The sequence below is a fragment of the Rhinoderma darwinii genome, chromosome 3 (genome assembly GCF_050947455.1).
Source record: "Rhinoderma darwinii isolate aRhiDar2 chromosome 3, aRhiDar2.hap1, whole genome shotgun sequence".
Lineage (NCBI taxonomy): Eukaryota > Metazoa > Chordata > Amphibia > Anura > Rhinodermatidae > Rhinoderma > Rhinoderma darwinii.
This window is the reverse complement of record NC_134689.1, coordinates 134053827-134068331: the sequence shown is the minus strand read 5'-3', so window position 1 is coordinate 134068331 and position 14505 is coordinate 134053827. Positions and strand designations below refer to the sequence as shown.

Here is a 14505-nt window from a genome sequence, read left to right as displayed (position 1 = left end):
TCACGGGCCGCGCACACGACTACGGTCGTGTGCATGAGGCCTAAGGCCCCTTGCACATGTAGCAGATTAGTTGTGGATCTTCAGTCCAGATTTGCAGGCCGAAAATTCGTAGCAGAAGACTATTTAAAAAATCTTATCCACATAGAGCTGAACATTTTCCGCAAGGAAAAATGAGAAAGCCGCGGATTTTAAATTTTACAGCATTCTCAATCTGTTACGGATGTTCACAGGGGATTTCACCCTCCTCAATGTAGAAGGGGTGAAATATGCAGCAAATTTCACAGAAAAATCTGCTCGTAACACGTCTGCATTTTGCTGCAGATATGCTGTAGAAACGTTGCAGGTACACTGTGGAAAATCCGCAACAAATCCACCATGTGTGTGAGTACCTAGATTCCACACACACACACACACACACACACACACACACACACACACACACGAATACGCACACGCACACGCAAAAACACCACTGCAAAATTGTTGTATGTGAAATTAGCCTAAATGTTACAAAAGTGTGCTATTATTATTTCCCACTTTAGTAATAACCTTTAGTACATTCATTGGTGCTGATCATACCTGTTTGTAAAGTAGTCATTGAGATTGGTTATCCTTTCTTGAAGATTTGGAGACGTATGACTTTTCTTAATAGCGTTCACATACAAGTTTATAAACCAAGCCAAGGAATACTGATACATTGAGTCAATATAAGCCAGGTCTGAGATGACAAAGAATATGGCACTGGAGTGGTTAGCAACCTGTTAAGAAAACAATGTCACCTGGTTAGAATTTTATCTCTACAATGACCAGCATAGGCAACTAGAATTAATCTTAAAGAGGCTCTGTCACCAGATTTTGCAACCCCTATCTGCTATTGCAGCAGATAGGCGCTGCAATGTAGATTACAGTAACGTTTTTATTTTTTTAAAACGAGCATTTTTGGCCAAGTTATGACCATTTTTGTAGTTATGCAAATGAGGCTTGCAAAAGTCCAAGTGGGTGTGTTTAAAAGTAAAAGTCCAAGTGGGCGTGTATTATGTGCGTACATCGGGGCGTTTTTAATACTTTTACTAGCTGGGCGCTCTGAAGAGAAGTATCATCCACTTCTCTTCAGAACGCCCAGCTTCTGACAGTGCAGATCTGTGACGTCACTCACAGGTCCTGCATCGTGTCGGCCACATCGGCACCAGAGGCTACAGTTGATTCTGCAGCAGCATCAGCGTTTGCAGGTAAGTCGATCTTAACCAAATTTTAGTATGTAATTGGTGGGACCCCTGAAATTGTTTGTTCAAGATACCATGTGGTAAATTTAAAGCATGTGCACAGTTTTTGTTTTATTCGTGGCGGTAGGGGGGCGGTAATAACTTTTTAATGCTTTTACTTACCCAAGTAATTCTGAGATGCTTTTTTCGTGACATATTGTACTTTATGTTAGTGGTAAATTTTGGTCGATGTGTGTACTCTTTATTTATAATAAAAAATAAAAAAAATGTAAAGAATTACAGAATAGCATTTTCCTAATTTAGAAATCCTCTGCTTCAAAAATGGATAATGATACCACACAAATTAGTAAATAAATAATGCTTACCATATGTCTTATTTATGTAATCATCATTATTTTAATTGATAGATTTACTAGCAATTTTTCAAAGTTTCAATAAAATCTGCCACACATATTTTTTTAGATACCACATTTGAAGTTTGCTTTGAGGGACCTATTTATTAGAAACACCTCAAATCACACCATTTTAAAAACGACACCCCTCAAATTATTCAAAACAGCATTCAGATAGTTTGTTAACCCTTTAGTTTTTTCACAGGAATTACAGCAATGTGGAAATTAAATTTACAAAAAAAGAATGTTCCCCCTTTATTCCATTTCAATCTATTTATTTCTGTAACACAGTAGGTGTTAACTAAGAAATACAACACAATCTTTATTACCTAGATTCTGCAAATTTCAGAAATATCCCACACGTGGCTCTAGTGTGTTACTTGATTGAAACACAGGTCTCAAAAATGAAGGAAACCTTGCGGATTTTGACGGATTTTTATTAGGATGTTTTATAGGCACCATTACATATTTACACAAAAACACAGAAAAAGGCCATACTTACCAATGGACACAGACAGGTCAGAAACGCTGATGAAGGAGAGTGAACAGGTGCTTTAAATAATAATAGCCACTCCCACTAGTCTAAAGTGGAGTGGCGTGTAGTGCATGGGATGTGTAGTAAAAAATAATAAATGAATAGTGTATGTGCGAGTGATAATAATATAAGTGAAATATAGGGGGCAGTAATGAGTAAAGTGCCTAAATAAAGATAATTGAATAATGGGGTGCAAGTGTGTGAAACATGGAGGGATAGTGTGTAAGTCATGAGGCACAGCGTGTATAGCCAGGTAGAAGTCTATTTGTGACGCCTTGATAATACATAGAGCGGGCTACCCTGCTTGCTATGCCAAACAACAGCACACCATACTCTCCCAGCATCAAAGACCCGGCTGTGTCCAAAAGAAGCAAATATAAGTAAAAATGAAAAATACCTGGGGTATTAGTAATAATTTTGGACAAAAGGATGCAAGTTCGCAATCCACGACAAGGATCCCCAGACTTGCGAGTCCCTAACTCCCTATACTCCTGATGAAGGGTGCGAAATGCGTGTCGAGGTGTTTATCCTGAGACCATCATTAGCCATCATCTCAGCCACAGGTAATTGATATGTATCCATGCAACTATATTTAGACTCTATATTTCTCCCTGGTGTTCACATTTACCTGCTGTATACTATGCATCAATATAACAGATAGACTATGGTGGTGAATTGATTATCTCGGATTTTGTTTGATTTTAAGTATGTTTTAATTTTGTATGTTTTTTGTATGGACATCTTTGGGAGGGTATTCCATCTGTGGAACAATAAAGTTTATATTTTTGGACTAACATATGTCTGAAGGATGTTCTTTCGTTTATATACATTTATATGAGGCGTATATAGGTTTTCTAAATTGTAGACTATGTCTTATGGTTAAAGTGCTGCCCAAGGAGTATTATAGGTGCTATCTGTGCCACATAGAGTTGAAGTCGAGTTGTGTCTTCCGCTGCATCTACTGTGTCACACCCCGCCGGGTGTCCGTCTACTGCCGGAGCCTTATCTTCAGCCTGAATCACCGCTGCTGTCTACTTTGCCTCAGGTACCCTTTCTGGACTATAGACTTTGTACTGTACCTATTTGGCTAGCTGCTATCCCGCTACGCCGTACGGCCCAGTGGGTCCACACCCCGTGCCGTGACATCTTGCCTGCACATTGGGATAGCATGCAAGCGTTATACAATGCTATCTGTACAATGTGCACAACAAGTTTTTTGTAGCATGGAACATGGCTATGCGGCATATCGGGGTATTATATAAAATATCCAGTATTGCCTAATCTTTGGCTTCTTCACTAGCCCTATACACAGCACAAGTAATTATCTCTGCTCCTTCTACGACGTCCACATGTGGGATCTGGCAAATGATGACATGGGGATTTATGGGAGAAACCGTATAAATAAGTCTGGGCCATCATTTTGCCTTATTCCATTTACAAAGTCATAACTTTTTTATTTTTACATTGATTAAGCAGTTTTTTTGCAGTTCAAGCTGTAGTGTTTATTGGAACCAATTTAGTACATGCGATTTTTGAATCACTTTTTATTAAGGCAATTATGGCGCTGTTTTTTATTTTTAGTTTACGGCATTCACCATGTGGTATAAACAACATGTAAACTATATTCTGCGGTACAACATGTTAACTTCATCCTGTGATACAATTATGGCGATACCAAAATTATATTGCTTTTTTTGCATGTTTTACTACTTTACACAATAAAAACTGTTTTTTCTAAGAAAATGTATATTTTGGTGTTGTCATTTTTCCATTGACAGCTTGTTTTTTACGGGACGAGCTGTAGTTTTATTGGTGCCATTTTGGGGTATATGCAACTTTTTGATTACATTTTATTCCATTTTCTTGGAGGCAGTTGTGTGGTTTTGCAGTAAGGAATGAAATATTTTTACACTTAAACATCATTTTAAATTTTATGTATAGAACATATTACATAAAATGTTAAGTAACTTTGTAAATACAGTGCATTATGTGTGTGTAAGAGTGTGGTGGAGAATTCCCAACCTTTAAAGGGGACTTTGGTGCACATATTGTATAATTGTATATAACCCAGAAAGTGGTTAATTTATTATTGCACTGTGCCTATAAGTTCCAGGATTTTTGTGCTGTCTTCCTCCCATAGATAGTGTTTCCCAAGAAGAATCGTCTGTCTGGCCTGACATATCTGTGTTTGTGCTGCTTTAACTGTTTATCCCTCTTTAGGAGGCGCTATTCGGGTTGCTTTTAATGCACTGTAAGGTTTCTTTTATTTATGGCGGGTGCGGTGAATGATGGTTGGCTCACTGGTGGCGTAAATTATTTGCCCTCAGGATAAACAGCCTGAACGTCATCGTAATTATTGTTTGCTGTGACACAACAGCGCCAGGATGTTGCAGCGTTGATACGCAACGTGCTGGCACTTGGAGCGGTGCCTCTGGTATATAACTGCTGATGATCCCGCATGAGCCTCCCCATATGAGACTGTGAAGCAGAGCAGCCAGTGCAGCAAGTACAGCCTAGTATGCCTGAATTTACCGGACGTCCCCTGCATCAGGGATCAGATTCCTTGACTCTGTCCGACGATAGAGGAAGCCGGCCAGTCTTCAACTACCAGACTGAACCATCACTTCTAAGAGACTTTGCCTCTCAGGTTATGAGAAGTGTTCCTTTACCTGCTGTAACCAGGTGTGTTGTTAACACCAGCTTAGTAAAGTTTTTAATGCCACAAGCTCCTGGTATCTGTTCCATCTCTAACGCCAAAAACCTGCAAGGGCCGAACACCACCTGAAAGAGTCACTGCACTTTCTTTCTTCTGACAGATATGCACTATATTTTAAAAACAATAAACTTTATTAAATATTTATCAGCCCATTTGTTTGTTTTTATTGTTAAAAATCTATTTGAAGTTACCTGTTTGTTCTATTTCAGGACCCCTCAAATTTGTCCTCCACCATCTATTGCTACGGCTGTTCCGTCTTCAGCTCCAGGGATGCTCCAGGAAAGGGGGCTCACTTCAAATAGCCATATCTCCGGTTGTGTCACAGCTACAACTGTCTCATCTTTCGTATGCCACCATAACCACTGTTCTAGGTGGCCCACATCCCGATAAATGACTATTTGAAGTGAGCCCCCTTCCCTCAAGCCTCAGTCTCTCACAGCCTGCTTTCTTTGTCTTTAGAGCACATCCAGGAGTCTTAGAACTTGTGCATTTTCCTGAGTAAACAGTGCAATTAAAATACAGTAACTGTAGTGTCCCTATCTACTGTGAGGTAAAGAGTGCACGTGTAAAGACAGGATGTCATTTCACTTGCATTGCGCTGAGTGCACTGCACGAGTTCTAAAACTACTGGACCCGTTCTAACAAAAGACACAGAATGCAGGCTCACTGTGAGAGACCAAGGCTGGAGGGAAGGGGCTCACTTATCTTTCATATGCCACCAGGATCGCAGTTCTAGCTGTAACACAACCGGAGATATGGCTATTTAGAGTGAGTCCCCTTTCCCTGGAACATCCCTGGAGCTGAAGACGGAATAGCCATAGCAACAGACGGTGGAGAATGAATTTGAGGGGCCCTGAAATAGAACAAACAGGTAACTTGAAATAGATTTTTAACAATAAAAACAAATCGGCTTTTAAAGCTATTTAATAACGTTTATTGATTTTCAAATACAATGCATATCTGTCATAAAAAAAAGGCAGTGAAGTTTCTCTTTAAAGGAACAGTGTCACCAAAATTTTTTTTTTAATATGATAAAGATGTTAGTGCTTTATTAAAAACGTTTGGATTAATTTGTGTGTTTGTGTGTTACTTTTTTTTATTTTTACACTTTTTCATCCCTATGGGGGCTGCCATTTTTTTTTCCATTTCTGTATGTGTCGATTAACGACACATACAGACATGGAATACGGCAGCTCCAGTCCCATAGGGACTGCGAACGGGGCCCGTTCCATCCACTATCGTGTACGCCGCTGTGTGGGAACGGCGCATGCGCCGCTCCCACACAGTTCAATTTGAAATGCGCGCCGTCCGGCGCCATTTTCCTGTGGACCGGAAGTCGCGGCCGTACAGTAAGATTACTACTTCCGGTTGCGGCTTCCGGACTTGTGCACATGGAGCAGCGGCAGCAGACCGAGCGGATGGACCGGAGGGAGCGGCGGCGACTGGAGCAGGTAAGTTATTTCTATGTATGTTCGTGTTTCAGTGTGTGTTTACTACTGTATGTAAACCTACTACACTGTGTGTTAGCTCAAAAAATGGCGACACACAGTGTAGGAGGTTAGACCGTTCAAACCCCTCGTTTCTCCCGGCACTAGCCAGGATAAAGGAGGGGGGGATTCTGAGAGCTCACTAGAGCGAGGGATTTTTACCCAATTTTGCAGCATAAAGCAATGTGGTTGCTTTACCACATGCAATGCTGCAATTTTGGGAATGGCTCCATCTGCTGTGCTGGGAATCCAATTTATAATATTTCCTGGCTCGTGAAAAAAAATAAAAAAATTAGAACAATGTTTAATCACCTACACACTAACTGTTTAACTAAAAAAAAAAAAACATGTTTTGCTGGCAACACATTCCCTTTAAGGACCCCATCTTCCATCTTGTACTGATTATGAGTTACAACCTGCTTTATACCCTAGTGCTACATTTTTAATTCTGAAATATCCCAGCTTACCTGTTGACTCAATGTCTGCAAATCCTTAGGCCTCATTCACAGGGGGCGGATTTAGGTCAGTATTCTGCTTCAGTATCTGTAAGCCAAAGGCTTCATGGACATGTCCGTGGACTTGCGTCCACAATTTATCAGCATTTTTGCGGATAAATTGTGGATCCATTGATTTCTATGGCCCCATGCACACAACAGTGGTCTTCACAGATCTGTGCTGGCGAAGCGAATTCGGATCGCAAAAACTCAGGACAAGTCATTTTTACAGTCCGAATTTGTGGCTTCACTAAACCATTGAAATAAATGTTTATTTTTTGTTGGATTCATGAATCCTGATGACACACAGATGCACAACAAAGGTTTTTTTGCAGTCAAATGGACCGCAACAGGTCTGTCCTCAAAATCAATACAATTGTCTACAAGAGGCCATAATCAGAAGTAGGTTCAAAAGACGGAAGGTGCAAATATTTCCATTAAACTTCTTCTGTTTATGTTTCACTCCTAGTTTTGGCTTATAAATACTGATATCAAATACTAATCAAAATACTGCCTTGTGATAGTGACTTTACTCTGGTGTTTGCATTCTGTGAAGTGGAATCGACTAATTGAGTAAAATTAAAAATTTAATGTGAGACAAACTATTATATAAGCTAAGCTGATAGGGCTGTGTCTTTTGATAGGCTTGTCAACTATTTCCAATAACAACCAGCAGAATTGTAAATGCAGCTCTGGACAATCATACTGTAGATGATGTAACTCAGGATCCGTACAAGATATACAATTTTGTATCTTGTATTATAACACTATAACACTAAGTTATTCAATTTGTAGTGTTGACTATAGCTAAATATAAACTTTAAAATGGAGTTTAAACATGATACTCTAAAAATGAAAATAAATATATATATATATATATATATATATATATATATATATATATATATATGTACTAGTCCTTCACAATGAATTAGAATATCATCAAAAAGTTAATTTATTTCAGTATGTCAATTCAAAAAGTGAAACTCATATATTATATAGATTCATTACACACCGAGTGATCTATTTCCAGCATTTTTTTTCTTTTAATGTTGGAGATTATGGCTAACGGTTAATGAAAACCCAAAATTTAGTCTCTCCGAAAATGAGAATATTATATAAGCCCAATTTCAAAAATTATTTTTAATACCGAAATGTTGGCCTACTGAAAACTATGTACAGTATATGCCCTCAATACTTGGTTGGGCTCCTTTTGCATGAATTACTGCATCAACGCGGCGTGGCATGGAGGCGATCAGCCTGTGGCACTGCTGAGGTGTTATGGAAGCCCAGTTTGCTTTGATAGCGGCCTTCAGCTCGTCTGTATTGTTGGGTCTGGTGTCTCATCTTCCTCTTGACAATACCCTATAGATTATCTGTGGGGTTTAGGTCAGGTGAGTTTGCTGGCCAATTAAGCACAGTGATACTGTGGTTATTAAACCAGGTATTGGTACTTTTGGCAGTGTGGGCAGGTGCCAAGTCCTGCTGGAAAATGAAATCTGCATCTCCATAAAGCTCGTCAGCAGAGGGAAGCATGAAGTGCTCTAAAACGTCCTGCTAGACGGCTGCGTTGGCTCTGGACTTGATATAACACAGTGGACCAACACCAGCAGATGACATGGCTCCCCAAACCATCACTGACTGTGGGAACTTCACACTGGACCACAAGCAACTTGGATTGAGTGCCCCTCCACTCTTCCTCCACACTCTGAGACGTTGATTTCCAAATAAAATGCTAAATTTACTTTCATCTGAAAATAGGACTTTGGACCACTGAGCAACAGTGTTGGTCCACTGTGTTATATCAAGTCCAGAGTCAATGCAATATAACAGTTTCACTTTTTGAATTGAATTACTGAAATAAATTAACTTTTTGACGATATTCTAATTCATTGAGAAGGACTAGTATTTATATATATATATATATATATATATATATATATATATATATATATATATATATATATATATATATATATATATATATATATATATATATATATATATATATATATATGTATATACAGTTAGGTCCAGAATTATTTGGACAGTGACACAAACTTCATGATTTGGGCGCTGCATGCCACCACATTGGATTTGACAAGAAACTACTGAGATGAAATTGGAGTGTAGACTTTCAGGTTTAATTCAAGGGGATGAACAAAAATATCCTGTTAAACGTTTAGGAATTCTGGCCATTTTCCTACACAGCCTCCTCATTTCAGGGGCTCAGAAGTAATTGGACAAATTAACATTACCATAAATAAAATTATGTTTTTAATACTTTGTAGAGAATCCTTTGCAGGCAATGACTGTCTGAAGTCTGGAACCCATGGACATCACCAAACGCAGGGTTTCCTCCTTTGTGATGCTTTGCCAGGCCTTTACTGCAGCTGTCTTCAGTTGTTGCTTGTTTGTGGGTCTTTCTGCCTTAAGTTTTGTCTTAAAGAGGCTCTGTCACCACATTATAAGTGGCCTATATTGTAGAATGGGGGGAGGAAACCTCCAGCTCACCAGTTCACCGCCTGACACCTTGGCCTCGCTCGGATCTCCGCAACGGTCCACGGCAAAGAATAGAAGTATAAAGAAAGTTGATCCAGCGCTGCAGGTATGTTGTTAAAAAGGAACGTAGTCCCAATTTTATTGTATCAAAAAGTTTAAAATTCGATGTCAGGTGCATGTGGGCATCAAGGCAGTAATGGGTGGATATTTCAGCGCTGAAATATCCACCCATTACTGCCTTGATGCCCACATGCACCTGACATCGAATTTTAAACTTTTTGATACAATAAAATTGGGACTACGTTCCTTTTTAACAACATACCTGCAGCGCTGGATCAACTTTCTTTATACTTCTGGCCTATATTGTACATGATGTGATCGGCGCTGTAATATAGATTACAGCAGTGCTTTTATTTAGAAAAACGATAATTTTTGACGGAGTTATGACCAATATTAGCTTTATGCTAATGAGTTTCTCAATGGACAACTGGGCGTGTTTTACTATATGGCCAAGTTGGCGTTGTACAGAGGAGTGTATGACGCTGACTAATCAGTGACCAATCAGCGTCATACACTTCTCCCCATTCATTTACACTGCAGATAGCGATATTGCTATATCGCTATGTGCAGTCACATAAACACACTATAACGTTACAGCAGTGTCCTGACAATGAATATACATTACCTCCAGCCAGGACGTTATGTGTAATCAGAATCCTGACCACTTCTGTAGCGTCTGTGTGAGACTACAGCACCACACAGCGAGATCTCGCTGTAAATGACAGTTTACAGCGTAATCTCGCGAGACTACACCTGCTATGCTGTAAATCACAGAGAAGTGCAGAGAAGTGGTCAGGATTCTGAATAAACATCACGTCCTGGCTGGAGGTAATGTATATTCATTGTCATGACACTGCAGTAACCTTATAGTGTGTTTATGTGGCTGCACATAGCGATATAGCTATATCACTATGTGCTGTATAAATTAATGGAGAGAAGTGTATGACGCTGATTGGTCAGCGTCATACACTTCTCTCCGCAACGCCCACTTGGCCATAAAGTAAAACACGCACAGTTGTCCATTGAGAAGCTCATTAGCATAAAGCTAATATAGGTCATAACTCAATGACTTTTCTAAATAAAAAACACTGCTGTAATCTACATTACAGCGCCGATTACATCATGTACAATATAGGCCACTTATAATGTGGTGACAGAGCCTCTTTAAGCAAGTGAAATGCATGCTCGATCGGGTTGAGATCTGGGATTGATTTGGCTATTGCAGAATATTCCACTTCTTTGCCTTAAAAAACTCCTGGGTTGCTTTCGCAGTATGTTTTGTGTCATTGTCCATCTGTACTGTGTAGCGACATCCAATCAACCTTGCTGCATTTATTTGAATCTGAGCAGAAAGTATATCCCTGAACACTTCAGAATTCATCCGGCTGCTTCTGTCTTCAGTCACATAATCAATAAACACTAGTGACCCAGTGCATTTGGCAGCCATGCATGCCCATGCCATCACACTGCCTCCACCATGTTTTACAGAGGATGTGGTGTGCTTTGGATCATGAGCCCTTTCAAGCCTTCTCCATACTTTCTTCCTCCCATTATTCTGGTAGAGGTTGATCTTAGTTTCATCTGTCCAAAGAATGCTGTTCCAGAACTGGGCTGGCTTGTTTACTTGTTGTTTGACAAAGTCTAACCTGGCCTTTCTATTTTGGAGGCTGATTAATGGTTTGCACCTTGTGGTGAACATTCTGTATTTGCTCTCATGAAGTCTTCTCTTTATGGTAGACTTAGATACGGATACCCCTACTTCCAGGAGCGTGTTCTTCACTTGGGTAGATTTTGTGAAGGGGTTTTTCTTCGCCATGGAATGGATTCTGCGATCATCCACAAATGTTGTCTTCTGTTGACGTCCAGGCCTTTTTGAGTTCACAAACTCGCCATTGCGCTCTTTTTTTTTTTTTTTAAGAATGTACCAAACTGTTGATTTGGCCACTCCCAACATTAGTACCATCTCACTGATGGATTTCTTCATTTTTTTCAGCCTAACGATGGTCTGCTTCAGTTGCATTGAGATCTCCTTTGAGCTCATGTTGTGGGTTCACAGCAACAGCTTCCAAATGCCACACTTGGAATTAACTCCAGACCTTTCACCTTCTTAATTGATGATGGATTAACGAGGGAATAGCCCATGCAGCCCATTAAATAGCTTTTGAGATAATTGTCCAATTACCTTTGGTCCCTTGAAAAAGTGGCAGCTACATATTAAAGAGCTGTAATTCCTAAACCCTTCCTCAAATTAGGATGTGAATATCCTCAAATTAAAGCTGTGAGTCTGCATTTTAAGAACTTATTGATTATAGAACTGTATATTCAATATGTTTTGGTAAACAGCTAAAATGCCAAAACTTGTGTCACTGTCCATATAATTCTGGACCTAACTGTATATAGTATATATTAGATCTAGTTGACTTAAAAAGCTAAGAGCATGTTAAGAAACTTTTACAAAAATATATTTATAGTGTTTATATTTATAATATCATTTTCAATTACATTTTAACATAGCCCAGTATAAGAATTTGTTCACACTATCATCAAGGCTTCCATTTATAAGGAAAGCTAGGACAAAACTGTTTTTAGACAGATCCCATTTCACAGCTCATTCACACACTCAGGAAAATAACCACGTGATATCAATAGCGGATCATCATAGGGCATTTTGCCCAAAGTTCAATGTAGTTTTGTCGCGTTTTTGCCGTGATTTTGTCGCGAATGGCAGCAAAAACTGTGACAAAACGGGCATTGTATATGTCCTGCAAAAGGACCTTTAGACATAAGGTCACATGACCTCATCTCTGAAGTTCTTACTACTGTTTAGAGACCTGCTGGTCACATGACTGCAGGTCCATGAGCAGCAGCAAGACTCGACAGAGAACACTGAGGTGAGCTGCTATGTAAGTATAAGGGGATGGATTTGTTTAAGGGGTCTGTATTTAGGGGGTCTGGTGTGGGGACTGTATTTAGGGGGTCTGGTTTGAGGACTGTATTTAGGGGTCTGGTCTGTATTTAGGAAGTTTGGTGTCTGTGTTCGTGTAAGGGGTCTGGGGTCTATATTTAGGGGGTCTGGGGTCTGTATCAGTTTAAGGGTGTTTAGGGTCTGTATATTTAGGGGTCCGCGTTAGTTTAAGGGTTCTGGGGTCTGTATTTACGGGGTCTGTATTAGTTTGACGTCTAGGGTCTGTATTAGTTTATGGGGTCTATTTAGGGGGCCTGTTCTAGGGTCTGTATTAGTTTAGGGGTCTTTATTTAGGGGTCTGTATTTATTGGTCTGGCCTGGAGTCTGTATTAGATCAGGGGGTCTGGTCTGGGGTCTGTATTACTTAAGGGAGTCAGGTTTGGGGATCATTATTAGTGTAGGGGGTCAGGTCTGGGGTCTGTATTTATGGGGTCTGTATTAGCTTGAGGTCTGGGGTCTGTATTTAGGGGTCTGTATTTAGGAGTATGGGGTCTGTATTAGTTTATGCGGTCTGTATTTAGGGGGCCTGGTCTAGGGTCTGTATTAGTGTAGGGGTCCTTATTTAGGGGTCTGTATTAGTTTAGGGGGTCTAGTCTGGGGTCTGTATTAAGGGAGTCAGGTTTGGGGTCATTATTAGTGTAGAGGGTTGGATCTGGGGTCTGTATTTAGGGGTCCTGTCTGAGGTCTGTATTTATTTAGGCTGCTTGTACTGGGGTCTGTATTTGTTTAGGGGAGTCTGGTCTGGGGACTGCAATAGTTTAGAAGGTCTGGGTCTGTATGTATTCTATCTAGTCTGGGGTCCAAATTTATTAGTCTGAGTAAAATGGTTTGTCTGGGCACATCAATATGACATCAGTATAAAAAATGGTCTGTGCCCGGACAACCCCTTTAATGTATGGTTCTGGGCCATGGTGTCTAAATTTGTGTGTTTCTATAGAGGCTGGAAATTGCTGCAGAAGTGATGGGCAAAGATGTCTCATCAGGAGAAGTCGCCATAACGGTCTGCGTCAGATGGAGAAGAAAAGAAAACTACTCCCATCAGAGAAGACATCACCTGTGAGTCACTGGATCTAAAGGAGATCTGCCCCCTCTCCTGACATGTCTGTTATAGGAAATCCTTGTATTCTACATATCTTTGTGTACCCAGGACTAATAGACAAATGTATGTTACCATTCCCATTGTCAAGAGGAAGTGACTGTCAGTGATGGTTGAAGACTGTCAGTATGTAGGGACACAAAAAGGTGGTGTTTACTATAGACATGGCAGAGACGCGGTGGGGAATCGGGGCCCAAGTTTGGGGAACAGCTCAGGGCCTATGGTCTACTTAATCTGCCACTGCGTGATATAATGGAGGTGCTGCACATTTTAAAATCGGCAGCATGTTTTCTATTGTTACAGATTCTGCGCTGAAAAGTTACAACTTAGCTCCATTGAATTACAATGGGACTAACCCTCGTGCAGATCCGCTTGCCAATCTGCGGCAGAAATGCAAGCATCAGCTGCAGATTTCTACTGCGTATTTTCTTCGCTGTAATGTGTAAAATACAATTAGTTTCTAAAAAATACAGTTAGGAGCATTGATATTTATATACACATAAGATCAATTACTTAGTTAAACCATCAATGCCTGCTTCTGTAACTAGCTGACTATATTTCAGGAAATGAGGTATGATCTCATGAGCAAACACACACACACACAAACACACACACACACACACACACACACACACACACACACACACACACACACACACACAAATAAAATCAGCATCGTTTTTGGAAATTCGATTTTTTTGCCAGGGCAATCCAGAGAACTGTGTTTCCTGCACAGAACTATAACCCTTCAGCTTTGAAAAATGTTTATATGTTAAGATCTAAGCTTGCTTTCCACAATACAATTTTGAGGATATCTGTACTGGATATAAGTGATTTGGCAGACTTTCCTTAATTTTTCAAATATGACATTTTAGACCTATGTGGAAATAGCGAACACTAAGGTATTAGAAAATAGCATTTCAAGTAACATAGTTTAAGAAAAAATAAGAAGCTTAATTTTGAATTAATAGTAGAACTGAGGGCAAGGCTCTTGAATGTAAACTGCTCAAAATTTATCGCATCACACATTTAGAA

At 39.8% G+C, this 14505-nt stretch overlaps 1 protein-coding gene across 1 annotated transcript in view; it reads right to left on the bottom strand.

Annotated features, from left to right (window-relative positions):
* The window catches only part of LOC142750387 (dynein axonemal heavy chain 3-like), a 1255980-nt gene that overhangs the window by 142338 nt on the left and 1099137 nt on the right, over nt 1-14505 (bottom strand). The window contains exon 65 of the mRNA XM_075859390.1: nt 580-758. Within this exon, the coding sequence (XP_075715505.1) occupies nt 580-758 (179 nt within the window). The remainder of the gene's footprint in view (nt 1-579; nt 759-14505) is intronic.